Here is a 26424-nt window from a genome sequence, read left to right on the forward strand (position 1 = left end):
CCCTGGCTGGGCGGGTGTTGAGGGCGTGCTGGATGGCGCTGCTCTGGAAGGCGCGCTAGTGTGGGCGAGGCAGGCAGGCAGCGCCAGCCCAGCCAGCCGGCCCTGGAGGTCGGAGACTCGTGGAGTACGCCGCCCCAGCACAGGGCTCAGGCCTCTGGGCGGGTACCAGCCAAGTAATGGCCCAGGGGCGCGTGCTCCTCAATTTGGCTCCATGACAGGTCGGGGCGGGCGTGCCTCGACGACGGGGGTCTGCTACGGAACGAACACACACAGCAAGCACACCAAAGCACAGCACTGCACTGCACTGCGCAGCACTGCTCTGCACAGTACGGCACAGTACACAGCCCTCGCGCGGACCCTTTTGCAAGTGGACTAGACGGTGCCCCCGTCCCCACTTGCACCGTTCCTGCCTGCCGTCCGTCCATGACCATCCCGTCTAGGTTCACTCCGGCCGCCTCCAGGGCGTCCCTGATCCTCCACATCCCACCTCCTCCTCGTGAGCGAGCTCCTCTTCCTCTGCAAGTGCCAGTCTGGGATGGGGTGGGATGGTCGTGTCGTCTTCCGAAAGATCCCTTCTGTCGGTCGCGCAGAGTGTGCCAGACAGGCACATGCCATCATTCAGCTCGTCCGTGTCGCAATGGGCGTGCACAAACACATACACGCACACGCACACACACACACACACACACACAACACACACACTTCAACACATCGCACATGCTCCACGCCCCCCCCTAATCAATGCTGCAACTCACCCTTACAGTAGTACATCACTGACTGGCGCCCGCCCGTGGCAGCAGGCCATGGTGATGCATCATCACTCGCCCATCCCGCCTGACACCGTAATCACTGGCACAGGACCTTGACGGGGTTTGTGAAGCAAGGGTATATGTTAATAATATCTGAGCCACTCCCGGAACAGAACCCAGGAGCATTCTCTGCGCGCAGCTTGCCGGACCATGCCATTGGATTACTCGCGGCATGGGCTTATCCCTCCACTCGCAGGCCGCGCTTCCTGCACCAACACCCCAAAAGGCGTGGGCTGGGCTGGGCTGGCTTGTCCGTCCTCCGGAGACCACTTGCCCAAAGAGGGGGTTGATGGTCGGATCCAGCATCCATGGGTGCCCAGCTAGCCAGCGAGCCAGCCAAGCAAGCTCTGCCACGGGCTGCGTCGCCTAGCCTGCCTCGCTTGCCCTCGGAGAAGGCATCGGCCTCCTGAGCAAAGCCTCCTCCTGACGCTGATTCTAATTAACTACCTAGCTAAGGTAGGCAGGCAGGCAGGCGGGCAGGCGAGCCACTGGGAAGGAATCCACGGATGGTCGGGGTCAACGGTTGCACACACGCATGGGAGTAATTCTGTGGCCGCCATTCGTTGCGGAGCCCTGCCTTCTCCGTGCCTCCGTGCCTCGCATGCCTGCTCGCCCGCCTCCACGCCCATCTGTCTAGGGACAGAACTATCTTGGGGCTATGACGGTGGCGGTGACGCGCTGCGTAATGACGAGGGGCAACCTGCGGCGTGTCTACGCACAAGCCAGGGGTACTTGCGGCTTCTGGAGCTTTCTTTTGGCAAAAGGGCCTTTGCTGTATTCACAACGTCCGCTCTTACAATCCTCCACCGGTCCCGCCATCCAGGTTCGTGCCAAAGGAACGCAAGGCGACCAGACTGACCCACGGCCGAATTCAGACTCGGACAGGCCCCGTCATTGGTGGTACCGCGAGTATGGTGGAGGGTGGAGGTGGTGTGAGGCGATGGTCGTAAAGTGGGTGCAGCATCCAAAACGCAGAAAAGGAGCGAGTTTGCAGCGCTGGGAGCAGGACCAGCAACACGAACCAAAGTCAGAACGGGGGTCTGGGGGGGAGCGTGCGTGCTAGCCAAGGCGTCGAGATTCTGCTCTGGCAAATGCAAGCATGGGTGGTGCGTGTCGTGGGTGCCACAGGTAATAAACAGCATCCTTGGAGAGAAACACGGCACCCGCACACTCCTACACTTTCGACACACGGGACATCAGTCCGGCCGGCCTGGCGGGCTCACTAAGTTCTGGCCACGACAAGGACAGCACCCTGCTCGTCAGTGTTTGTGGATGGTCTGAGACAACGTCCGTCGGGACGCACCTGCGCTGCACTGTCGTCCGTGGGGCCAGCACCGAACACACAATCGCCGTTCTCAGTGCACCCATTGGTGTCGACACCTTGGACACCATCCGTCCCTTCGTCAACCATTTGGCAGGCTGGACTCAGGCGCGCGGGCGGGCGAGAGTTGTCCTGTGTGGATCTGCCTACGCCTGTCCTAGTGCGCATGCTGGTGGAACCTGGTAAAACCCACCTCCTCATTGCCTCAGAGTCAGCCAGACTCAGACCGGGGTCTTAGATCCTGCTCTGCCTACGCAGCTCGCCCCCCTCCCCTCTTCTGCAGACACAACCGGCGTGTGATCCAGGCCGGCGGGCGCCCTCCATAATGCTGTTGCTCGTATCGAGCGTATCAAAGACGTCCGTCGTGCCCTGTACCCACAAGGCGACGAGTGGCACTATCGTCACTAAGGGCTCTAGCACGGCCCACGAAGTCCGCGATGTCTCCGAGGCCGAGTGGACTGCCTCGCGTAATATGCTCTTTGGTCCATACTTGGCTGAATATGGAATGTTTCGCTGCTGTGCCGCGTGACTCTGGTCTGCCCTGTCTGCCTTCCTTGTTTCGGGGACGGGTCTAGCTGCATGCGCCTCTGTCGGACTGGGCATTGTTTGTCGAGTGAGCAGAGCCGATCCTGCCAGCACCCTCGGATATGATACGTACATTTCTGTGCAGGCATGCTGCGTAATACCAGCCGATTGCGAGTATTTGGGAAGTGTACCCTCGTACTAAGGGCATACGCAGTAATACTCGTTGTCGTCAGGATGGAGCCGACAAGGCTGCCCTGGTGGCTGGCTGGTGGGTAACAGCCAAAAAAAAAAATGCTAAGCGCGGCGCAACAGTGCATTGTCACTGGAGAAACTGTGTGCACTAAAGGCTTGTCAAGAGTCATTCCAAGGTTAAAGCGCTGGCATACTTTGCCCAGCGATGACGGGCCGGATGCCCGTGCCAGTCTCTCCAATATTAATTGACTGCCCAGGTGCCCGGCCGGCCTGTCCTACCAGTGCGGCTCGAGTCCGTTTCTTATTGGCACGGTCACCAGCTGCACAGTGCTGGAGCAGCCCTTGTCTCATCAATCCCTGAGCCTCCACGCGCACCTATTGGACATCCACCATGTGAACATCCCATGCTGGAATTGGTTGCTATGCATTCGCTAGCGCAGTCCCTCATCTGCCTGGCTTGCCAATCTTGAATGCCAGGCCTCATTCTCATGGCCTTGCCTGTTTTGACGTATTGGATCGGCAACATCGAGTTTCAAGCCACGTTCCGAAGTTGTGCATCCGCTTTAGGCGCCAGTGCTAAGCTTGGGTACACGCCCGACCATCATGCTATCGTAGCTCAAAGTGTGAGCGTGAATTCGAGCTGTACACGAACTGTGCATTTAGATGGGACGAGTCAGGCTACCACCTCGGTGTCGGGCCCCTACAAGGCAATGGGGATGATGATGCATATGAGGAGGCGAGTGGCTTTCTTGGAGCGTGCCCGGACGTGTTGCATCCTGCCTCGCATAAACTTGTCCTACGGTTCGACCTAGGCCGAGCGCGTTTGTCTCGATGCAGCGATAGATGGTCAAAAGCGGCTGCGAGCGAACACTGATTCACGGTGTGTCGTGCCCCGTATGGTTCACTGGTGCTGTTACAGCTAGAGATCGGCAGGTGAACGCAAGTCTTTTCCAGTCAGATGGAATGACGGCAGCTGCAGATCCTCTACTATGGTAGCACGCCTCCACATAGATAGTCCGCCGTGTTTGTTGTGTGCTTACTGCTTTCCACTTTAAATGGGCGTACATGCCACAGGCGATTGCACTTTTGTTCGGGTGTTTGCTCGTGGACAGTTTGAAAGTTTGCGCCGAGTGGCGGCGCCCACCGAAGCCTGCAGGCTCAAAGCTGCGACCGTCACCGGTGGGTGAGGGCAGTACTCAGAGCATGTACAAGAGTTGAGACACCTGAAGGCGGGCAAGTCTCGCACCTCGCTGAAGCATGGAAGGAAAATCCAGCACGGTTACACTTTCGTTTGACCAATGGCACCGCCTGGCGGGTTTCGAACCTCTAGAACAGTATCAGGCAAGGAGGATGACCAGACTGTGTGAGGTTGCGACTCGTGTTGTGGACAGACTCCACCAGTTTTGGCGTAATTGCTACCTGAGTACGCAGTGTGCATCGTATGACCAAGCACGATATCGATAGATAGGATGAAAGTGCGCTAACTTGTCCAAGGGATCAGGGAGAAATGGCCAGACGCATCGGCAGACAGCTCGCTCCGGAAGTTGTTGGACTCAATCTACCAAGATCTGTTGCCTTGGAGCACTTTACCAATCCATTGCAACCCGTACTCGTATGCACCCCGCCGAATGAGGAGATATTGCAGGAGCCTGTACGCCTGTCTGAACATTGATTTGATTGCACACAACATCTGTGTTGGATCATAGAGGCGGTCGTTTGGAGATGTTCGTGTTCTGATTCTTAAGACTCGATACCGTTGCCCGCCAACCCTGCGCGAGGAGGACGATCCGGCATTAGGCTGAGAGCTGGATGAGCCTGATTCGTCTTGGATTGTTGCTTGGGGAAGGGGGGCACGAGTCTGAATAAGTTACCTGGCGTATGGGTTCTGGTGGAGACCGACCTCGACGGCGGTGGCAGGTTGCCGGAGCCGTGCTGGGCACGGGAGCAGCAGGCCCTCTCACGAGATGCCGCGCGTACGTGTGGCTGTTTCGGTGTTTCGGTGCTGCTCAATGCAGCGACACTGTGCAAAACGGTAGACCGCCATGGCATGGCCCAAGGGTATCCATTCCGGATGTCTCGCCGGCGTCACCTGCTTGCTTAGCGGAAGCACACTGCTGGACCAGCGAGGTAGGGGGCCGTGTTGCTCTTGGCCAACCAGACGAGGACCTGCTGATTCGCTGGCGGGGGATAGGCGCTGGCTTTCCGCTCAGCTGAGGGACTTCCCCCTGGTCGACAAATTGAGGCATGTAGGCAATTAGTCGGCACCAGTCACATTGACTTGAGTCCCCGAGTCAAAATCGGCGCCGCGTCACTTCTGAGTTTGGAGTGCGTTCTGTCTCTCGGCGGGCGACCTGGGCGGGACCTCGTTTCGCCAGGACCAAACCTTGTGCGATCCAGGACGACAGCCAGCTTCCACCTGCGCAAAGAACACTTGGTGATGCTGGCGGAGACCGGACAGAGTTGTTTGGACGGGCGTCGAGCGCAGGGTCGCGAGTCTTGTTTCGGCCTAGTAGATTTCTTGATTACTGGTGACTGCAGGTACGGAAATACATTGCAAGTTCGGTCGCTGACCAGCCTGTGGCGTTGAGCAAGTGGACACTTGGGCCTCGGCTTGTCGCCAGGATGTGCTTCCGTAATTGTCTCGCCTGCTAGGTCGTGCCATTTGTTCCGTACCGTAGTTACGTTGCTGCGCAGTGATGGCCCTGGACCAGTGTCAAGCTGCCGGCCGGGTAACCAGGCCTACTGCTCCACGCCTCTCCAAGGCACGGCTGGGACAGGATTCGAGAGCGACGCGAAGCAAAGGGAAGGCGAGGTGTAGCAGTGGGCACCGAGGAGCGCTGCATCGTCGAGCCTATGCTGTGTGGCAGATGACGGCTCAAGAGGGAGGAGAAGACATGCATCCAAAAAGGATACGTACATGGAAGGGTGAGGGGCGGGAAGACGGGCGGGCCGGTGCAAAAGGTGCTAGCCGAATGCCCAGCGCTGATTGGGCCATGGTCAAGACGAGGGTAGTGGGGCGGATGGGCATCGAGCCTTCCTCGAGGCGGACAACTCTTGACGCAGCTTGAGTCCATGCATCTTGCCAGCCACCAGACAATAGAGCCGCCTCCAGTTGTCCTGGGGGATATTAGCGACAGGCAGACCTCGAGCAGTCCGTCCTCTTCGGTGTCCCATGGATCGTCGAGGCCCCTTGCCCCCTTTCTGGTGGTGTGGCACCTTGTTTGGCCACTTCACCCGGCATCATCCACATTGTGGCCATGGTCAAGAAGCAGCCGCCCAGGCAGTCGCGAACTCGATGCAGATCCGAGACATATCCAGCAGACGGTAGGACTTGGTCCTGGACTACGACGCTGTGAGGCCAACTTCGTGTCCTCGCCTCCCATAGGCAGTGCCAGCGCGAGGGCAGGCGGCCATGGACACTTGATGTCTCACATGGACAATCCGTGGCTGGCTGGCCCGGCCCGCCTGCCTGCTTCACCCAGCCACCGAAGGCTGATTGACACAAACACAGCAGCTCGCGACCCGGCAGAAACGCCTGTAGGTGACACTTGACAATATCCATCCGGCGCAAGCAACACGAGTTCGACAGATGCTGCACTTGGCCAGGGTCCCCGACACATCCTCTGCCTGCGCCCGGCCACAGCAGACTGAGCCTGGCAGTGTCCCCAGTCTGCGCTCTGCTGACATGGTCCTGCTGATTGATGCCTCTGGGCCCGCATCCGCCTTGTTCCGTGTCCCCATGTGCTTACCGGTACGTCGGTGACCCGGATCGGGTGCTTGTCCATGGAAACGCCGTGTTCACAGTCTTTGCCAAGGTGGGGGCCTCGCGAGTCACAACCAGGCGTAACTTGGGGTGACTCTGCGTTGTCAACCGCCCAAAGGGTCCTGTATGCTCTTGACGGGCTACAGACGAGGTCGACAATCTGACGACGGCTTTCTCCGCATCAGTGCAGCTGCAAAGAAGACGAAGCAAGCCTGATGATGGACCATGCCCCCCCCACTGCGCTGTTGACGGTTGACGTATCCATCACACTGCACTTGCCCTCACTCGGCAGTGTCTAATGATGGACAAATACCCAGCAAGTCGCTTCAGACACCGGGAAACTGTCAAATCCTGCTGCACCTTTGCCGCCTCCAATATCGATACCCGTGTTCGTAATATTGTGTCCTGCCACCTTCGTCCGACGTAGCAACCATGATCCGTCCGCCCGGTCTTTTGGCACGCGTGACAAGAGAGGCTGACATTGGAAGAGTTTGTATGTCTGGGGTGCTGGGTTCCAACACTGACAGCTGGATATGCACACGCACAGGATGGACAACAACATCATGCAGTCAGTCCTGAGCAGTCTTGGGCGGTTCGAGGACCGCGCTTTCCCCACATGACCCGGCGGACCCACCACGAATCGTGCAAGATTGTACGGTCCAGGCCTCGGCTATGACGTGACTTGACCTCGGCTGGCCAGAGCTCATTTAAGAACTCAAGCATCATGTCGATTTACCATTGAGCAACCGAGCAACATAATAATATCGCGATCTTTGACATCCGTGTCCCTGTTGGAGGTCATCGCGTGCCTGAACCTCGAAGAGACTGCCCTCCTTGGCAACTTATCCGCCCGTGCTCCGAACAACGTCTGAGCTGAGAAGCAGCAGAGAACGTTCGCCAATAATTGTTGAAGGTCTGCGATTCTTCTGCAGACGGAGCACCATAACGCTTGGCATTGCTGCATTTGGTGAAATAGGCAATTTCCGTGTGACGGGCACGACATCTTTGATCGTCCACAGAATGGCCGCCACTCTAATGAGGAGGTGGTTCCCAACCACGAGCCATCCCCTGGTCATCAGTGCTCCCATGGACTTCGTCACCAACGCGAGGCTAGCCACCGAGGTGACCAAGGCTGGCGGACTAGGTAAGCAATCTTGGGGACTTGGTGAAATCCGCTGCGACGGCCTCCACGCGCCTGACATAATCTCCCCCGTGCTACGTACAAACCACGCGCACCTGCTCACGAGTACAAAGGCTTCATTCAAGGAGGCCGAGACTTTAAGCCTGGTTCCGCACTCGTGACGAAGACCCTGGACGAGCAGCTCACCACCGCGCGCAAGCTCTTGGCAGGGCATCTCGGCAGCGCCAACGGGTGCAACTCCTCGGCCACACTTCCCCTGGGTGTTGGATTCGTCGCGTACGACGCATCCGCCGTGGAGCACTTCAACTCGACGACACTGCCTATCCTCGCCAGGCACAGGCCATGTGTTGTATGGCTCTTTGCACCATCACCCGAGCGGCCAGGCACGATCCGCAAGATTGTCGAGGCGCTGCGGCAAGCTGCTGCTGTTGCTACTGCTGCTGCTCTCTCCAGCGGATCTTCGGGAGGCGATGGCGGGGATCGCGAGGTCTTGGGACCATGGGACTTGCATATCGCCGTGCAGGTCGGTACCGTGGAAGCGGCGCGTCAGGCGGTCGCAGACGGCGCGGACATCATCGTGGCCCAGGGAGTGGACGCCGGAGGGCACCAGTTTGCCAGTGGTGCAGGCATCGTCAGCTTGGTGCCAGAGATTGCGGACATGCTCTCCAGCATGACGGAGGACGGCAGGAGTGATGGCGGGACACGCGAGATCGCCTTGTGGGCTGCCGGCGGTATTGTCGATGGCCGTGGAGTTGCTGCTGCTTTGGCGCTAGGCGCAGACGCAGCGGTTTTGGGCACGAGGGTGAGTGATTTCGGTGGTCAAAATTCAGGGCCTCGTCGTCTCTTTGTATGGCCAGGCTAACTCTGAGAATCCCAGTACATGGTCGCCACCGAGTCGGATGCGCAGGACTTTAAGCGGCAGGCCATCCTGTCCACATCAGATGGCGGCCAAAACACGGTAAAGTGCGTTTGACTTTATCCCCTTCCTCACAATATCTGCATTGAAAGACCTACAGAAGAATGCCACAGCACACTTGAACCAGGGCTAACAGGCATTGCGCAGAGCATATATCCACGACCACGTTCAAGGCAACCACTCCTGGCCTGAATTCTACGATGGCCGAGCCATTGTGCACCCGTCCTACACTGACCACGTTGGCGGATTGTCTCTGGACGAGAATAAAGCAATGTTCAAGAAGGCTAAGGACCGTGGAGAAGTTTCGAGAATGGTCACCTGGTCGTAAGTTTCGGCCTGTACCAGAAAAGGCTTATATTGATATTACTTTTGCTGATATGACCCCAGTGGCACGGGTGTCGGTCTGGTCAGAGAAGAACTGCCTGCGGCAGAGATCACTCGGAAAGTGCGAGAGGAGGCCGCCAAGGTCATGAAAGGACTTCGATGATTCCTCGTTTTATTCAGAGACGACAGAAGTCTCCAACGCGCTCGATCCCAAGCAACAGGGCGTAGCGGAAACCGCGTGAACGACACTCTGGAAAGCATGCCTCCCCGCCCGATTCACGAACGGTGGTAAAAGAGGAGAACAAAGGTAAGAATCTTCAAGATACAAAGCTAATGGTGAAACTACAATATCCGTGACCCAAAAAGCAAACTCGCAAAGGTCCGCTGCGGGCTGTTCGGCTTCCTGTACGGACATGTCACGGTCAAACCCAGGTCGTCGGCACCTGCATGGGTAGACCTCTTGCCGAGACTCCAACGGTCTGCACCTGCTGCGGTGCCGGCCCTGCGCCGCCGCGCCCCATGGCATCACCGGCGATGCTTCTGCCGCGTTCGCTAATCCTGCCAGCAACCTTGGGCGGGCTGCGGGGCAGTTGCGAAGCCCTGCTCGCACTCCTCCCATGACTGGTAGGACCACAATGCATATGCTCCTGGCTGGGATTCGGATCGTACGCCGCAAGATGACCGCCGAAGATGTTATCGTCGTCGTCCGGGTCGCGAAGGCGGAACCGATCTGCGAGTGACTTCGGCCTTGGGTTAAAGCGCCACAGAGGCGAGGGAGGGTGCCGTGGAGGCGGGAGGCACTTGGTGACGAACGACGGGCCTGTGGATAGAGCTCTGTTAGTCCGGGGAGCTGCGCAGAATGAAGCTATTGATTGATTTTGACCTTTGCCCACCAGCTCCGCACCCGGAGCAGCAGACATCAACGCCTCGAGCGAGCGCCCTCCCCAATCAAGCACGAAAGCAGCAGCCGGCCCGGAACAAAGAAGACTTACACAGCCCAGACGCCAGAAGCACCGCTCTCCAAAACCACCGCATCAACGACACCACGACGGGCACCCACACCACGACCGCCAGCACGCGCGCAGCAGACGTCACGTTGCCCACGCCCGCGCCGTCCCCGAGCAGCGCTACCAGCGCGGCGCGGATCCCGGCCAGCGCGGCCACCGAGCCGAGCACGAACCCGTGGGCATAGGCGCACGCCACCACGAGCCCGGCGAAGACCAACTTGCGCCGACGGCTCCGGCTCCTGTTGCGGTCGAACACGCGCACGGCTGCCACGGCGAGCAGGAGGAGCGCGAGGAGCAGCACGTGCACGCCGCGGGGCACGGCGTCGATCTTGGACGGGTCGACTGCCAGAGGAGCGTGCTGGGGCCCGCACAGCTCCCGCGCGAGGGCGACATTTGGGGCCGCGATGGAGTACAGGCGCTGGACGAGGTACCATGGCCCAAAGACGATGGTAACCATCAGGGAGATGGTGAGAGCGATCGGGACCAGGAGGTAGCCCCTGTGCTGGTCGTCGTGCCCGCGTTGTCTGCGCTGGCGATTGTTGCTGCGAAGGGGAGATAGGCGGAAGGGCCGCACCATCCTCTTGTTGCTGCTACTGTTGCCGTTGCTGCCGCTGTTGCCGATCTCGTCGTCGCTGCTGCCGCTCATACCACTACTACCTTTCTGTCCTGCGTCAGGGTTCTCGTCGGCGTTGCCGTCGAGCAAGGACCGCAACCAGAGCGTGCACCAGAGCACGGCGGCACCGAAAATCTCGAGCTGCACCAAGGCGTCGGCGACCAGCATGTCCGGGATGGACGGGAGGACGCCGCCGTTGTGGAGCACCAAGGCGGTGCCAGCAGCCTCGGCGGCGACCTGCTGCTCATCATCTCCCGAGCGTGGCTTGACGTCGAAGAACATGGCCATGGAGATGAGCAGGACAGGCACGCTGAGAAGTAGCTGGAGCGCGAAGAACCCGTTGAAGAGTCTTCGCAACTTGCGCCGGCCGGATACGGAGGAGAGGTAGAACGCGAGGAGGTATGGTGCGGAGAAGAGGACTGTCAGGATCGCCTGAATAAAGGCGCCTTGATGGATCTACGGAATTGGTCAATTTTCAAAAAGTCCGCAGATTCTGGGAGCGAGCAGCTTGAGGACTTACTTCAAAGAGCCGTGGAGACTCGGTGCCGAACAGGAACTCGCATGATTCCGGGCACGTGTCGAATAAAAACCCGGGGTCGTCTGGCGACTCGAGGAACAGAGCGCGTATGTCTGTCTGGGTGCACTGGTAGGGGTACATTGTGTGAGGAGGATCTGGCTCAAATGGGAGTGCTTTCGGAGCACTCGCGAGAGATTTGATGGTTGAACGATGCCGTCACGATGGATATTTAACATCTCTCTGGAGGTGCACGTGGGCAGCTGGCTTCGAATTTCACCTAGACACGCGAAAACGATGTTACAATGCTGTACGACTCGGTAGATTAATGGTTGTTGAGCCGTGAATGATCATCTTGCGAGTGCAGAGACCCAGTCTCCATGGCCACGAGCTGATTCTTAGTTTTTTTTTTTAATAACCGTGTCCGTTTGTTCAGCAACTGAGTCATTGTTTCTTGCGTCAATCATTGCACGGTTGATTGTCAATGCGATTTTCCAAAATAACAAACCGGCCTTCGAACTCGTTATTCGTTGTAACTCATTCAATTGACAAGAACGGACATGGTTTGCCTCATCCCCAAACACACACAGCCGAGTTTGCCCAGCCAGCCAGCCAGCCAGCCCTTTCGCGATCGGTTTCTTGTACCGCACCCAGTCACCCACTCGCCAGATCAATCAAGCCGCGTCCTCCTCCTCATTCACTCACCAATCCTCCCAACCAACCCCTCAAACAGCGCAGGCAGCACCTCCGCGGCATCCCCGCCAAACCAGAAGTCCTCGGGCCCGAGCCCCTCGGCGGCCGCCGGGTCCGGATTCACCACCGCGACCACGGCCCCGCGCCGCTTCGCCTTGCGCACGTACCCTGCCGCCGGGTAGACCGCGGCCGCCGTGCCGATCACGAGCATGACCTCGATGGGCCCGCGGTAGATCCAGTTCTCCACGCCCATGAGCATGTCGCTGTCCAGGGACTCGCCGAACCAGACGACGCCCGGCCTGAGGAGCGACGACGAGGACGCGGACGAGGCCTTGCACGCCGGGCAGTGCGGGAGGTCGGCCCTCTTGATTTCCGGGAGCGGGGTGGCCGCATCGAGGAGCGGTATGGGTTGGTCGGGCGGGTAGTCCTGCGCGGCTGCCGCGAGGGCTGGGCACAGAGGGTCGTCGGTGTTTTGGTGCTCAATGTAGTTGCAGGAAGGCGAGGAGCACTTCAGGGTGAGGATGTTGCCGTGTAGTGGTTTGAGCTGGGCGGCGGGGTGGCCTGCGCGTTGGGAGAGGCCTGGGGGTTGCGGCATCATGATACCAGGGGCTGTCAACCTCTGTCTCCCTCTCTCTCTATATATACTTCTGTGCTTTTTACTGGCATGGCCCTCGAATACTTCACGAAGAGGGGCGTGGACACAGAAGCAGCAAGTCAAGATGAAAATAGATTTAACTTACCATCCACGTTTTGCGTCAGACACATAAACCCTGACGCCCCCTTGACCTCGGCCAGTTTCGCCAGCGCTTTGTGGCCGTCGTTTGGCTCAGCCTTGAGCGCCATATGCCGCCGCCACGCGTAGAAGAGCCATACGAGCGCCGGGTCTGCGGCGAAAGCCTCGGGCGTGGCCAGGGAGGTCGGGTCGTGGTTCCGCCACAGCCCGCCGGCACCGCGGAACGTGGGCAGGCCTGAGGATGCAGAGAGACCGGCACCGCAGAGGGCGAGGATTCTGCTGTTGGGGCCGAGGGAGGAAAGGAGGGATTGGAAGGCTGGGATGGAGGTGTTGTATGACATGGTGCGCGCTGATGAGGGGAGGAGGCGTCGTGGCTGCCGGCACGAGCGGAGGGCGGTGATGTGGCGTAGTGATGGTGTGGTCGCGCGGAGGAGGACGGGGTGCCTCACCGAATGAGTGATCATACCTAACGTAGGTAGGGCCGGTGATACTTTACAGGCAGCAGCGAGTATTCTCTCGACTTGCTGCCTTACAAGGCGCCTGACTGGATGACGTCGAAGGATTGAGGGGTGGTGTCGACTGGGATACAGACAGGGTTGCCTAATGGCTGGGTTCTAGAAGTCAAGGCCCAGGCTGTTTGGTACGCGGGTATGATCGGACGACTACCGGGGAAGATGGATCATGGCGTCTTCCATGTGTTGTGACTACCGATGCGTTAATGAAGCTCGTGGTAGTGGTAGCCAGTGCGGCGAAGTCTGTGATTGATCAATCGAAAAAACCCTTTATATATATCTCTAAGGTTCTGGACCTTCAACCAACTCCGACCGGATGAACACATCTGGATCCACTGCTCGGTTAGCTCAGTTGGTTAGAGCGTCGTACTAATATCATCTCGCTCGAGATATATCTGGTCATGCGAAGGTCATGAGTTCAACCCTCATACTGAGCATTCTTTTTGCCATTTGTCGCCCATTGCCTCACAGGCATTCGATATTTTATTTCTGGAATGGTGGTTTGGACATCCGGTGGCGTTCAGATGTCGGACTGATGGTGTTGTGCCTTTTCGCCCGTTCTTGGAAGGCACGGACCGGAATGCGGGGCTACCACGGCCGTCGTGCCTGCCTTCCCGCCTGACAAACATGTCTCACATGCCGGGAAACCACCGCCGCCGGCCCGCCCGGAAGCGCTACAAGGCATTGTGTCAGCGAGCCTAGCTCTCACGTCAGACCTGACTGTGATTGCCGGTTGGCAAGCACAGCAATTCAATTGCTGAACAATCCTGCGCATCGCAAAAGCAAGGCCCGGAGTTTAGAGCCGACGTGGATGCATGCATGCACGATAGATAACGCAAGCGCGGTTGGCAATTAGCTCATCCTCCGAGCCCAGTCCCCCACAGCGCACGCACGCCCTGTACGCCCTCCGTGCATCGGCCCGGCCGGCGTGGGTCCCGACAGGGCCGATATCGAAGGACCCTCTCCGGTCGCCTAAGTACATGCCCCTCCTCATCGTCATCTTATCGCGGTCGTCCTCTTCTTGACCCGGGCAGCACCAGACCGTCTTTCTCCTTTACTCTTCTCCACTGCCCGATTCTTAAACCAGCATCCGATCGCAGAAACCAGCCCACAACTCCTCCAGGCACAACAACCATCCTCCTCCTCCTCACTGATTCACAATGGGCGACGCACCGGCCCCCACCTCCGCAAACCGGGACCTGGCAGGCCACAAGCTCGTCATCCTCTCGCCCTTCAAGGAGGAGCCCGCCCTCCGCGAGCGCCTGCACAAGCGCTTCCCCGGCCTCAAGGTCCAGCACTTTGACTGGGACGTCTGGCACAAGCCCACCCTGCCCAGCGCGCAGACCACGGACAACCAGGGCGGCAGCCTCGACTGGTCCGACGTGACGGTGCTCGTGACGGGCCCCCAGTTCCCCGAGCGGGAAGAGGCGCCCAAGCTCCAGCTCGTGCAGCTCCAGAGCGCGGGTGCCAACTACGTCCTCGAGAAGCCAATCTACAAGGACACGGACATTGCCTTTTGTACGGCCAACGGTGTGCACGGGTGAGTCTTTTGGTCGCGGCCGTGGTTGCGGAAACTACGAGGACTGAGGTGTCCGGGGTGTTGCCGATGGGACGGATCGAGGATTGATGGTGATGCTCGGCACTGGCTGTTTGTCCTTGCAAGAGCACATGTCATTCTCATCCCCGTTCTTGTCCCGGCAAACGACCAATTTTAACTTTCATGCGAACAATACGAATCAGCTGACACGATTACGCACGCTCACAACCACAGACCGCAGATCTCCGAATGGGTTATTGCCACGTTCCTAGCTCATCAACACCGCAGTAAGTCTCCCCGAGTCACCTGTTTCGAGGAAGTCCCACACTTGTGCGGAAGTCCTCTTGGATCCTGTGGTCTACCGGTCCCCTTGCCAATGGGCCGGGCTATACTCATGAATGCCATGGGAACTGTTGTTCTTTGACTTTTGAAAAGTCCTCGAGAGAAACGAATGCTGACATGATCACTTCGGCCCCCGTGTCTAGTCCCTTACTACCTTGACCGTCAGAAAGAAGCCAAGTGGACGCGCGACAATGAAATCGCCTCCGGGATCGAGGACACCGTCGGCCAGCGCGTGTAAGTAATCATCCACAAACCCCATTCTCCTCGCCCACTGCCAGCATGGCTCCCCGGGCCGCCCAAAACAGCACTTGAAACCCTAACAAATCGGTCCATAAAAAACAGAGGAATCCTCGGCTACGGCGCCATCGGCCGGCAAACCGCGCGCGTCGCCCGCGCCATGGGCATGACCGTGTACGCATACACCAACCGGCCCCGCACGACGCCCGAGTCCAAGCGGGACCACGCGTACTGCCCCCCGGGCTAGGCGATCCGGCCGGCGACCTCCCCGAGAAGTGGTTCTCGGGGGACCTGGACGCCTTCCTGTCCTCCGGGCTGGACCTGCTCGTCATCGCGGTGCCGCTGACCCCGGCGACCCAGGGGTTAATCGGCCTCAAGGAGCTGGAGCTGCTCAAGGAGAGGAAGACGTACGTGTCCAACATTGGCCGGGGGCCCGTGCTGGTCACCGACGCGCTGGTCGAGGCGCTCGACAACGGCTGGATCCGGGGCGCCGCGCTGGACGTCACGGACCCGGAGCCCCTGAATGACGGGCACGTGCTGTGGACAAAGGAGAATGTCATCATCACGCCGCATGTCAGCGGCGCGTCCAAGAGCTACGGGCAGAGGCTGGGCGAGATCCTGTTTGCGAATCTCGAGAGGCTGAGCGAGGGCGAGGAGTTGTTGAATCGTGTAGATCGGGGGAGGGGGTATTAAAGTCTTAAGGAAAAGCCACACGAGGGACTCGTTTGTCGATTCTGGAACGGAATGCAGACGTGTAACAACAACTAGGTCTGTAGCCTTCAAAAAAGAAAGACGTGGGTCTACAAACACAACACACACTGGGTGGCCATCGTCAAGATGATTGGAGCTGGAAAGTATTCTTATTCGTAAAAACAAAAACATGGACCGGTAAAGCCCACACTAGCAAGACGTGGACGGCAGCCCGAATATCCCCGTCAGCCCGAGGAAGCGTGCCCGGCTCTCCTTCACGACCATCCTGGTCATGAGCTCTCGTTTCGTCGCGGTCTGTATGCACGCACTGTTGAGCAGGCAGCTGAAGGACCATATCCCGTGCTCCTGCTCGCGGTACTCGTCCACCGCGCGCGGCGCCACCTCGAGGGACTTGTCCCGCAGGCTGCTCGCCGCAATCGACCCCGGCACGTAGCCCTTGGTCGCCCACCAGTACAAGTGGCTCCACGGCTCTCCGCCGGCCCAGAATGCGGCGTCAAAGGGGGCCGTGTCCGCCACAGACACTCTCAGAAACAGCACATATGTCTTGACGAGCCGGATGGCGTCGTTGATCCGGCAGTCGGCGTGCTGCCCGCTCTCGCGCTGCCACAGCCGCGAGGCGTGATACTGATTGACCCAGCTCCTGACGTTGCCCAGGTCGCCCAGCAGCCAATGTGTGTCGGTGTGTGTGGAGCCATCTTTCGCGAAGGTCGCGACAAAGACGTTCTCAGGCTTGATGTCGTCGTGGCACAGCTGATAGTCGTTGTGCATCTTGTCCAGCGCCGCCAGGAGGCGGTTGAGCGACGGGCGGAACATGGCATCGAGCTCGCGGTAGGTGAGGCCGAGGGTGCGCAGCCGGTCTGCGAGGTGCAGCAAGCTGCCGCCCTCGAGGTAGGGCATGACAAAGTGCCAGCTCGCCTTGGAGTGGTCTGTGGGCGACGTCAGGAAGTAGTCCTTGACAGGCAAGAAGTCGTCTTCGTCGTGGAGGTCGTCGCGCATGCCCCCGAGCAGTAGAGAGGCCGGGATCTCCGAGGGCCATCGTGTCTCTCTAGAGGCACCGGGGACGCAATTGCGCAGGGGGCTGCGGCGGATATTGAACGTCTTGATGACGGTGCCGTTCAGGCGGAAGACCTCGCCCTCGATGCCGCCGCCGAGGCGGCGCCACTGGTCGCGGTGGTCGAGGACATGGCGGGAGTCGTGGGTGTCGAGACTGAGAGCCCAGTTGTGCTTTGTGATGGCGGCGGCGGTCTGGTCGAAGCGGCGCTCGAAGCGGGTGGGCGAGTACTTTGCCCAGAGGTCGCTACGGGCGACGAAATGCTGGTAGACGGTGTAGAGGGCGCTGAAGGCGAGGCCGGCGACGAGGCAGCGGAGGAGGAGGCGGTAGGCCGGGCGGCGCCTCAGCTCTGCGCGCAAGGGGTAGAGTCGCCGCTGGAGGCCGCCATAGACCATGGCAGGCAGGCGCGCAGGCAAAGAGGCGGCGCGTCGTGGGATCGGGAGGTCGGCCGTCTCTGATCAGACGAGTGCATGCATAGCGTAGCTGGAGCGTCAGCAAGGGGAGGAGAGGCGGCAGCAGGCAGCCAGCGAAAGAAAGGGAGCGACTGAGGACGACAAGGGCTGTGTTGTCTTAACTAGCGGGCGGGAGGACCCTGAAGGCACTGGCCGTTGTTGACATTTGGTGGAGTGGAGCCCCCAGCACTGTAAGTGGGTGCCAGACAGCCCTGTAGCTCAAGCTGAACAATGGAAACAGAGCCCCGCACCAGCACCGGCGCAGCTGCGCCTTCCTTGACCAACCTGGAGAAGACTCAAGGTTGAACTGGACGTACAATCAGGCAGTCTTGCCTTGTTGCGCCTCTCAGGGCTGCCCCGTGCTGCCCCGTGCTGCCAAAACTCCGTCCCAAACCACCCGACATCATGATACCATGACCTGACACTGGCATTCAGGTTGACATTTGTGTTTGGCCTTGGCTGCTCTTGTCGTCCTCCCGAGCCCGGACCACGATGGCCAAGGCAGTGTCTGATAGCGGAGCCATGCACCGCTTCCTTCTCCTCGCCGTCGCGATTCTATCTCGTGCCTCGGTCCACGCTCTCCATGCTGCTGCTGCCTTCCTCCTCGACTGCGTCGCCTACCATGTCGGTCGGATCTGGCTTGTTATCGTTGCGTCCGCCGTAGTCCGCAATGGCCGTCTCGTCTTCCCCGCGGCGTTGCTGTGCGAGTGGCTCATGGGCATCTCGACGACGTCCTTTGTCTTCACCTTCAGCCTCGTCCTCGCGCAGATGGCGCATCCGCTCTTCTTTGCAGATCTCAACTTGGCCTATACGGAAGCCTGGTATGGGTTTTACCGCCATTACACGCTGCTTCCCGCCCTGAGCTTCCCCTTCTTCAGCGTGCTCTTTCACTATCCAGCCTGGACTGTAGCCACCTTGTCGACTGCAATCGCAAAGGCCCCTCGCTGGTTCTGGTCGCGTACTTCCGTCTTCGGCTTGACCAGTCTGCTCTGGAAAGTGCCCATGGCTGTGCTTTTCCTTTGGCTGTTCCTGCTCTGGCTCGAGATGCAGCTTAGGCCGCTCTCCAAGGTATGGCGTCAAGCCGGCAAAGCCGCCTATGACACGCGCTTAGCCATCGTGGCAGAGCTGGATCGCTGGAACGATAGGGTTTCACAGCCACAGCCTGGCATCATCACGACGGCAGATCTAAGTCGGCAAGAGCACTTCACTCACAGACCTCTCGCCAGCACCAGCCAGATCCGCCTCCTCCATATTCTGCCTCGAGGCAATTCAGCCATCGTTCGATGCTCTACCGTCCACGTAGACCTTGACCACGCGACCCCTGCCTTTGAAGCCATATCTTACACATGGAATGGCGCTGACAGAACGCACACCATCTTTGTTGACGGGCGGCCGTACCGGACCACCAAGAATGCCCATGACCTTCTCCTAGAATGCTCGCCCGTGTACTCGCCTCGCCCGGTATGGATCGACTCCATCTGCATCAACCAAGATGATGCACACGAGAAGAGCTGGCATGTCCAGACCATGGCACGCATCTACCGTCGAGCCTGCCGAGTAATTGTCTGGCTAGGGACTGGACGCCATGCCAATCTCGCCGTGCAACTACTTCTGGAGCTAAATCACAGGGTCCAAGAGGATGGCTTCAATGATAAGGCGTTGTATGAGCGCTACCTGCCACAACGACGGTCTCCACGATGGCTCGCGCTTGGTGATCTTCTCGAGCACTCGTATTTTTCACGCATGTGGATGGTACAAGAAACGTCGGCCCAGAGTGACGTCCATGTCATGTACGGCGGATCCCTGCTGCTGTGGAAAACCCTGAGCACTATCTACGCCATCACCCTGACGGCCCACCAGTTGAGCACGTTGGTCGAAGACTCTGCCGAGGTAGGGATGAAGCGCAACGGCATCCTCAACGGCCACCAAATGTTCGCCATTGACGGAGTTCGGGAGCTCGTCTTGTCTGGGTCCGGTCTGAGCTTGCAGGATGCCTTGATGAGATGCTGGACGTTGCAGGCGACCGACCCGCGAGATAAGGTGTTTGCGCTCTGGGACATTGTGACTGACCCTGTCGATCCGCTGATTGTGCCAAACTACACCAAGTCCGTGACCCAGGTCTACACGGACACCGCCTGCTATCTTGCCAAGCAGGGCTTGTCAGTCCTGCAGATCCTGCCATGCGCAGGTATTGGGTGGCCGAGACTGGTGCATCCGCTTCCTTCCTGGGCGCCAGACTGGAGCTTTGCCAGCCGTTCCGTGTTGGCCGAGCGCATATACGACAAGGCCCCTTACTCGACCGCTGGTGCACTTGAACCGTCGGGTGTCGATCTTGTCGGCGACAATGCGCTCGGGCTCGACGCCATCCTGGTTCCCGGCGAGGTGACAGATCTGGGGCCAGAGTTCGTCCGCCCTGTCGACCTAGCCTGGCCGAACCTCCGCAGCAGCCCGTCAGCCTCAGAGCTACCAGAAGTCACGTCTGAATGGCTGAGAGGGTCCCGCGAGGCGATTGTCGGCTGGATGCGGGGACAAGATCAGAGGTACGGGCACACTGGACAGCTGTGCGATGAAGTCTTCTGGCGCACGATGATGGTGGACGCCGGCTCAAAGGAGATGGGTCGCGGTGTCAAGGCATTTGCACGGCCCGCGGCGCCGCGTTTCGGGACCCATTACCGCTACAGCATGCAGGAGCTGTGCGGGCTTGAGGTCGGCACTGCAGAGGACCGCGCCGTCGACGAGCAGGAGCTGCGGGGCCTGAGCGAGGACGACAAGCTCCTGCTCACGTCCCTCTGGGTCACGACTGTGCAGATGCATTGTCTCTCACGGAGGATGGCTTTCACGTCACATGGATATGTATGCCTGGTGCCGCCGGGAACGGTGCCGGGAGACCGGGTTGCCATTGTGCCTGGTCTGAGTGTGCCCGTGGTTGTGCGACCCGTGCCCGGATCAGGGCTGGATAGGCGGTCGGTGGACGAGTTCCAGCTGGTGGGCGAGTGCTATGTCCATGGCATCATGGATGGTGAGATGGCCGACCCGGAGAGGTTGCAGAGGATCGCTCTAGTGTAGTTGCACGAGCTCGGTGGATTGTTGTACCACGGATTTGGTGCCTTCCGCGGGGCGGCCGGGTGGGGCCCCGTGTCTTTTCCGGATCGGGCAAACAATCTCCAACGACTGGCCGGACCAACCACAACGACTGTTCGCCGGCCCCGACTTTCCCAATCGCGTAAATAATCTCGCACTTTAGCATCCTCACGCCGGCACTGATGATCTATCTCCGCACTCGTGTGCCGCATACCTCGAGCTTGATTCTCTGGGTGGCTGTGAGCCTGTCTGTCTCGAATAGAGAGACGCAGCTCATCGATAGATCGGCCTTGACGGAGGTAGACGCGCCGCCCTCGTGTCTCTTGAGCACGGAGATTACACTTATCCTACAAAACCATAAGCTTCCATTTGACAAGTTGAAGGATGCATACACAGACATCAATGAACTCACTGGTGCATGCACTATCTCTGTAGCATACGGAGATAATCACGACCCAAATCCCGTTACAGTGTCTCCGAAGGCAGCAGTCTGCATCGGCCGTACTACTCATGGCCGGCCATCACCATGAGCAGCAAGTGTTCATAAAGGCCGGCTTGCGTCGTCGTCTCAAAGGGCCACAAAACACATACTCAGTACAGACACAATCAGTCCACGACAACATCCAGCTTACACAGCCATCACCTACTCAGACAGCTCCACCTCCATCACCTGCAACCCGCCCACCAACACGATGACGACCGCATCGGCAAAACCATTGTCCTCCGACGAGTACCCGCCAATCCGCACTCAGATCCTCGACCTACCCCTTTGCACCACGTCCGCGACATGCAAAGGGCGCACCTTTATCGTGACCGGCGCCAACACCGGGCTGGGCTATGAGGCAGTCAAACACCTCATCCTCGCCGGCGCAGCAAGAGTCATAATGGCCTGCAGGTCCACAGCCACGGGCGAAGCCGCCAAGGCCGAGATCCTCTCCTCCATCGCCGCCGACCCATCGTCTTCCGCGGACAGCAATGCAGCAGAGACGGAATTGCATGTTTGGCCCCTCGACCTCTCCTCCTACGCCTCTGTCAAATCCTTCGCCGCCCGCGCAGAGGCCGAGCTCGAGCGCCTCGACGTGGTGATCCAGAATGCGGGCATCGCGGCGTCCGACGGCGAGCTGAGACCCGAGGGCCACCGAATCAACACCACGGTGAACGTCCTCGGCACGCTGCTGTTGGGACTGTTGCTACTGCCGCAGATGGCCAGGACTGGCAAGGCATACTACGCCGCTGGTGGAAGTGGCGACGGGGCGTTGAGGCCGCACATGACTTTTGTGTCGAGCGGCGCTGGGTTCGAAGTCGGCCAGGCTGTCTGGGAGAGTGTCAAGGAGGATCCGATTGTTCGGCTTGACACGCTTGGTGTTGCTCCTATGGTGTAAGTCTCTGTTTCCCCCTTTATCAATCTCGTCGCTAGGGAGCCTGGACTCTAGGAGCGCGGCCCGCAAAAGCACAACTCATTTTCTTCAGGAGTGCAACCACACAGCGCTGACGACTTCGCTAAAACTAAAACTCACAGCTACCCTCAGAGCAAGATACTCCTGATCCAAGCGCTGCGCTTCTTCGCCTCGCGAGTCGCGCCCCTGGGCCGGACGGGCGTCGTTCTCAACGTGCTCAGCCCGGGCCTGTGCACTACGCAGCTCGACCGCTACGCGCCGCCCGCGTTCCGGGAGCAGATCGCCAAGGACCGGCAGAGCTATGGCCGCACGGCTGAGCAGGGGAGTCGCACTCTGCTGCACGGTGCGGTGGCGGGGCCGGAGAGCCACGGGAAGTATCTGTCGGATTGCAGGATCGCGGAGTAAGTTTTCTTTCTCCTCTTTCGTTTCCTTTAGATTTCGGCTGCTTTGGGATTTGGCCATGTTATTCTTTGGTGCCTGGCTTATTTGAAGCACTTGGACGCCCGCCGTGTCCTAAGAAATAACCTGCTAACGACTTCCTTCTCATGACAGGGACAAGCTGCCTTCCTGGCTGGCCACCGATGACGGTGAGCGATCCTGGCAGGTCGTGGCGGAGGAGCTGGAGAAGGCTGTGCCTGGGTGCGTCGAGGCCGCCACCGCGCTGTGATGTTTGGGTTGGAAATCTCTAGGTTGACTGAGACTTTACAATTTCACGAATGCCTCTACATATCTGAGCTGTCCGTAGTCTTGAATTTCGTACCCTTCGTTGATCTCGATGATCTCCACGATGGTATCAAGCCGAGCACTGACGTTCTGTCACGAAACTGAAATGCCGCCTGGCATGTCTTGACCGGTATCCCCTCTATTCCACTACAGTGTCACCTTGATGACTAGACGGACCAGGGATACAAACCCGCATCACTGAGTACTGAACTTCTGAATGCCAGCGACGATCAAAGTATGAAACAAGAGTAGCCCTGAACCAGATATTAACATTTGACCCTGCTCGACAACAGCATGACACGATCCTCGAACCCTGCCCTGGTGCAGTTGTTCACCCAAGGCTGCCCTGTTCCCAAGAATATTTAGACCCAAAGTGTTCTCTAGACTCAAAAGGTTGTTCCTCGTCGACCTTTAGTCTGGTGTGGGAGAGCTGGACAGACGCCTTACTGGAGTCAAGGGCGGCGAAAGCGGCAGTGAGAGCTTCACCGGCTTGATCAATTCTGGTTCCCTCGTTTTTCCTTCGCCCCTTGTGCTTGTCTTGGCAGCTATGTCCTTCTCCGTAAAGAACAAGCTGTCCGGAGTAGAAGCGATGCCTGAGTCGTCAAGACTTGCGTGGGGCGGCTCTCGAAGTTCAGAGTTTGTCGACAAGTCCAATTCCAGCGGATTTTCTGGAATCGCTGACAAGGAAGGCGTCCTTGGTGGCAATATGATGGCAGCATCTGGAGGATGCCCGGACTCGCCTAGCTCTTTGACGGTAGGAGCTGCGGGTCTCTTCTTAGAGAGCAACGAATGTCGCTCCAGCAGCGCCTTTGCTGTGACAGGCACGCCATCTGTCGCCATACCGTCTATCATGGTTTTCGCTGAGTCCAAGATCGTGCCATCCTCGGCGTATAGCTGGATGCATTCCATGACCATTGCCCAGCCTGTGACCACTTCTGTTGCCCTATCCACGGTGACCTCGAACCATTCCTTGTGCGTCTTCCTGCATTTCGCGCTCTCGCATTGTCTTTCGGCGCGCCATTCATTGATGAGCTCATAGTGCACAAGACTTTCAGCACGCTGGACGTATCGCACAGTGTCTGTGTTGTGCTCGGGGCGCGGCTTGTACCCGCAATCCTCCTCCCACTCGTCGAGACGTTTCTGGACAGCTCTTCCCGTCCAGCCGATTTTCACGTAGCCTGGAGAGAGATCCCGGCTGAATATATAGAGACACCCGCTCTTGAAGTCTCGTCCAATGAGTGGGTCTTTCATCCTGAGTGCGACGTTCTTGGTAGGCTCTTCGGCATGACGTCTGAATGTAGATAATCGCGACGGGGAATAGTCGGAACCGAATCGTCTTGCCGGGGTTTTGGGTTGTTCGTTTGATGCAGAACGAAGATTGTACCGCGCTTCTCGCGGCGCAACAACAGGTTGCTCCGAGGCTCGCTGCTTCCGGATCTCTTCACGCCATCTTTCTGCGAGGGGCACCAACAGTCGCTTGTCCTGAAGGCTATCCTGGTGCCTGGCGCCGACCCCATCTTTTCGAGGTCCGCAGCAATTGCTCCATGCGTATTCCAACAGCAGATCAAGTTCAGGGAGATCTTCAGAGGCGATGATTTGCTCATAAAAGTACTCCGCTTCGGCAATCTCGTCGCTTTCGAAATCGCACCTTTCACCGTCTTTTTTGCGGTATATGCACTGTCGCGGACCGTAGGGCACGAGCTCATGGAAAGCAGGGAAACGCGACACACCGTGGCTGGCGGTCTTCTCCGGCACGTTGACCCCGGCGTTTGCGGGTGCCTTCGAGCCCGCGATGATATTCTGCGCGACTGATATTTCGCCACCGGTCTCCTTGCGTATCTGGATCTCGCTCGTCCATTTTTCCGCCACGAGACGCAGCAATGGTGGGTTATTCTCGATGGCCCGCTGGTGCCCGGCAAAGTTGCCACGGGCCGCGCAGCAGTTGAGTCGCGCATATTCTTGCAACAGTGCAAGTTCTGGGGTTCCCACAGTCGTGGTGAAACCGTTCCAGAGCTCGCGCACTCTGGCCTCGCCCTGGCTCGAGCGATTGTTGCCACATCGCTTCCCCTTCTTTGTGGGGTATATGCACTTCTTCTGTGTCGTGGGGCCGAGGTCGTAGAAGGATGGAAAGTCTGCTGCCGCGGGCATATGGACCATAGAGGGCGCTTTTGTTCCAACAGCGTGCTACAGAGGTGGATGAGACGGCGAACCCGAGGTGCCTGCAGGGGAGGCTGTAAAGTGAGCTGGTGCCTGATATTGTATGGTATCGGAAAACCTTTCCGTGGAGCCGTCCTTGCTACGACAATGGGCGCTTGATACTCTACACAGAACGCGGTGATGAGGAGATCATGTATCGACGCCTGCTCCTACCGTTGGTGCAAGAAGCAATGCCACGAGGAGGTGGCGGCGGAACGACCCTACCTAGGTAGGCACATGAGTTGGCGCTAGACACCAACTTATCAGCCGCACGAGGCACACTCCTCCTGAACGAATCAGCCCGCGACACGCATGGCTGAGACGCGACGGTGCGCGATGCCTACTTTGGAGCGGCGATGAAAGGCCTGTCTAGACGCCCCTACGGTGGGTGGTCAGATGCTACCCGAGGCACATATTGTCCTGTCATTTGGGCGAGAAGGCCAATCATGATTGGCCATGGGTTCTTCGAAGCGCGCACGTCGAACCAACAACGAGGTCCACAAACGCCAATTCAACCAATGTTGTATCCTTTCCAACATCGGTTCTTATGCAAACAAGGCTCGGCGGAGTTTGTTGGTCCCGCGCAGCCTCATCGGGCATCTCGCTGCCGCCTACCTAGTCATTGCCAATGACTGCAATCATTACGGGCGTCCCAAACTGTGATGCGCCTTTATCGGTTCGTACAGTCTCACCCAGATCCTGCTTAATGCACCCTAAGTATTAAGTTGCGGAAGGTTGCTCGCGCATAGTGTCGAGTAGACGTTCATATATCTATACCCAGGAGACGTAGGAGAGGGCCAGTTACAAAAGCCTGTATATGCTATTTTCACCATGATAGTTTGGCCTTTAACCTAGCGTGGAACGGTCGGCGACTTGTGTTTTCGAGCTCCAGACATCATCAACTCTACCTGATGAATGTAACCGCCCAAGCCCACTCCAGTAGCAGTCAGGAACGCATCCGCAAGCTTCAACAGACCTCGCACTCTCCCCTTGCGAACTTGTGTTCTGCACGGTGGTGACTAATACCAGAGCTGTGTCTCGGTGGCGGGCATACAATACGCTCAGCCAGGCAAGTCTTCCGGCGGCGCACACGTTCGTCGTTCCAAAGGGGTATGGTACATCATTGAGCTCTCTAATAGGTCTAATTCATGCGGTGTTGTCGCTGGTAGCGTTCTATGGGCATACACTGGCACTGCACTCAGCGGTTAGGTTTGGTGGTTGGGATCAACTGCGACAGCGGTGTACGTATCATTATACAAGTCTCTGAAGTGACGGAAAGCCGGCCAAGCCTGTTGTATCGGAAGATCACTGGGCACATGTGGTCGACCGAAGCAATGATGTTGGCTGCTGCCAAAGCGAGAAGCCTCGCTTCTCTTGAGCTGTTATGGCTCGCTGCCGGTAGGTTTTGCCGGATCTTGAATCACAAGAAGCTCAGATCTCAACTGAAATACGACAGGCTTGTGCAGGTGGTTCAACTTTGAAAGAAGGTGCAGTGATAGGATCAATAAAAATCACGTGCTAATTCGGACCCTGGGTCAAATGTTAGAGAGCCCAGAATATGCTACCAATCCACTTGGAACAAGACGGATGGCGACAAAGACCCCACAACCTTGTGAGGAAAATATGCTCCAATG

At 58.4% G+C, this 26424-nt stretch overlaps 10 protein-coding genes and 1 non-coding gene across 11 annotated transcripts; 7 read left to right on the top strand and 4 right to left on the bottom strand.

The window, feature by feature from the left end:
- Positions 1-1900: 1900 nt before the first annotated feature.
- Positions 1901-2538, top strand: B0I36DRAFT_392442 (uncharacterized protein; the record flags this gene model as incomplete). Its single annotated transcript, XM_046161433.1, is given in 3 exon segments — positions 1901-1937; positions 1949-2312; positions 2436-2538. The coding sequence occupies 3 exon segments, from the start codon at positions 1901-1903 to the stop codon at positions 2536-2538; spliced, it is 504 nt and encodes a 167-aa protein (XP_046019511.1).
- A 5092-nt stretch (positions 2539-7630) lies between these two features.
- Positions 7631-9154, top strand: B0I36DRAFT_358624 (2-nitropropane dioxygenase; the record flags this gene model as incomplete). The annotated part of the gene is made up of 5 exons (XM_046157996.1): positions 7631-7754; positions 7865-8553; positions 8629-8714; positions 8815-8991; positions 9055-9154. 5 exons carry the CDS (start codon positions 7631-7633, stop codon positions 9152-9154), a joined length of 1176 nt encoding a protein of 391 aa, XP_046019512.1.
- A 259-nt stretch (positions 9155-9413) lies between these two features.
- On the bottom strand, positions 9414-11269 carry B0I36DRAFT_358625 (uncharacterized protein; the record flags this gene model as incomplete). The annotated part of the gene is made up of 3 exons (XM_046157997.1): positions 9414-9811; positions 9984-11067; positions 11132-11269. 3 exons carry the CDS (start codon positions 11267-11269, stop codon positions 9414-9416), a joined length of 1620 nt encoding a protein of 539 aa, XP_046019513.1.
- Positions 11270-11578: 309 nt separating this feature from the next.
- Positions 11579-13263, bottom strand: B0I36DRAFT_261237 (DHS-like NAD/FAD-binding domain-containing protein). Its single transcript, XM_046151136.1, has 2 exons — positions 12559-13263; positions 11579-12397 (listed from the first exon to the last, which is right to left on the bottom strand). Exons 1-2 carry the CDS (start codon positions 13013-13015, stop codon positions 11823-11825), a joined length of 1032 nt encoding a protein of 343 aa, XP_046019514.1. The 5' UTR covers positions 13016-13263; the 3' UTR covers positions 11579-11822.
- A 137-nt stretch (positions 13264-13400) lies between these two features.
- B0I36DRAFT_t13 lies at positions 13401-13500 on the top strand. The gene has a single exon. It is a non-coding gene; the product is annotated as a tRNA-Ile (tRNA).
- A 306-nt stretch (positions 13501-13806) lies between these two features.
- Positions 13807-15407, top strand: B0I36DRAFT_312879 (uncharacterized protein; the record flags this gene model as incomplete). Its single annotated transcript, XM_046152556.1, has 4 exons — positions 13807-14603; positions 14835-14887; positions 15086-15176; positions 15285-15407. Coding segments are annotated over exons 1-4 (647 nt in total), but the record flags the coding sequence as incomplete, so codon positions are not given.
- A 672-nt stretch (positions 15408-16079) lies between these two features.
- On the bottom strand, positions 16080-18508 carry B0I36DRAFT_371657 (uncharacterized protein; the record flags this gene model as incomplete). The annotated part of the gene is made up of 2 exons (XM_046160030.1): positions 16080-17171; positions 18497-18508. 2 exons carry the CDS (start codon positions 18506-18508, stop codon positions 16080-16082), a joined length of 1104 nt encoding a protein of 367 aa, XP_046019516.1.
- A 118-nt stretch (positions 18509-18626) lies between these two features.
- B0I36DRAFT_228971 (heterokaryon incompatibility protein-domain-containing protein) lies at positions 18627-20438 on the top strand (the record flags this gene model as incomplete). Its single annotated transcript, XM_046149119.1, has 1 exon — positions 18627-20438. A coding segment is annotated over one exon (1812 nt), but the record flags the coding sequence as incomplete, so codon positions are not given.
- Positions 20439-20558: 120 nt separating this feature from the next.
- On the top strand, positions 20559-21072 carry B0I36DRAFT_23716 (uncharacterized protein). The gene has a single exon (XM_046149518.1). It carries the CDS (start codon positions 20657-20659, stop codon positions 21002-21004), a length of 348 nt encoding a protein of 115 aa, XP_046019518.1. The 5' UTR covers positions 20559-20656; the 3' UTR covers positions 21005-21072.
- A 94-nt stretch (positions 21073-21166) lies between these two features.
- On the top strand, positions 21167-22538 carry B0I36DRAFT_358630 (uncharacterized protein; the record flags this gene model as incomplete). The annotated part of the gene is made up of 3 exons (XM_046157998.1): positions 21167-21852; positions 21994-22272; positions 22424-22538. The coding sequence occupies 3 exons, from the start codon at positions 21167-21169 to the stop codon at positions 22536-22538; spliced, it is 1080 nt and encodes a 359-aa protein (XP_046019519.1).
- A 467-nt stretch (positions 22539-23005) lies between these two features.
- On the bottom strand, positions 23006-24751 carry B0I36DRAFT_345064 (T5orf172 domain-containing protein; the record flags this gene model as incomplete). Its single annotated transcript, XM_046156322.1, has 1 exon — positions 23006-24751. One exon carries the CDS (start codon positions 24749-24751, stop codon positions 23006-23008), a length of 1746 nt encoding a protein of 581 aa, XP_046019520.1.
- Positions 24752-26424: the final 1673 nt, after the last annotated feature.

This window comes from Microdochium trichocladiopsis (genome assembly GCF_020744255.1).
Source record: "Microdochium trichocladiopsis strain MPI-CAGE-CH-0230 chromosome Unknown B0I36scaffold_1, whole genome shotgun sequence".
In the NCBI taxonomy this organism is placed as follows: Eukaryota; Fungi; Ascomycota; class Sordariomycetes; order Xylariales; family Microdochiaceae; genus Microdochium; species Microdochium trichocladiopsis.

Excerpts from the sequence above, each read along its gene's own strand:
- B0I36DRAFT_261237 (XM_046151136.1), bottom strand. The coding sequence starts at position 13,015 with ATGATCACTCATTCGGTGAGGCACCCCGTCCTCCTCCGCGCGACCACA. Across the intron at positions 12,398-12,558 it reads TCTGACGCAAAACGTGGATG|GCCTCTCCCAACGCGCAGGC; the intron begins GTAAGTTAAATC and ends CGCAACCCCCAG.
- B0I36DRAFT_23716 (XM_046149518.1), top strand. The coding sequence starts at position 20,657 with ATGATCTATCTCCGCACTCGTGTGCCGCATACCTCGAGCTTGATTCTC.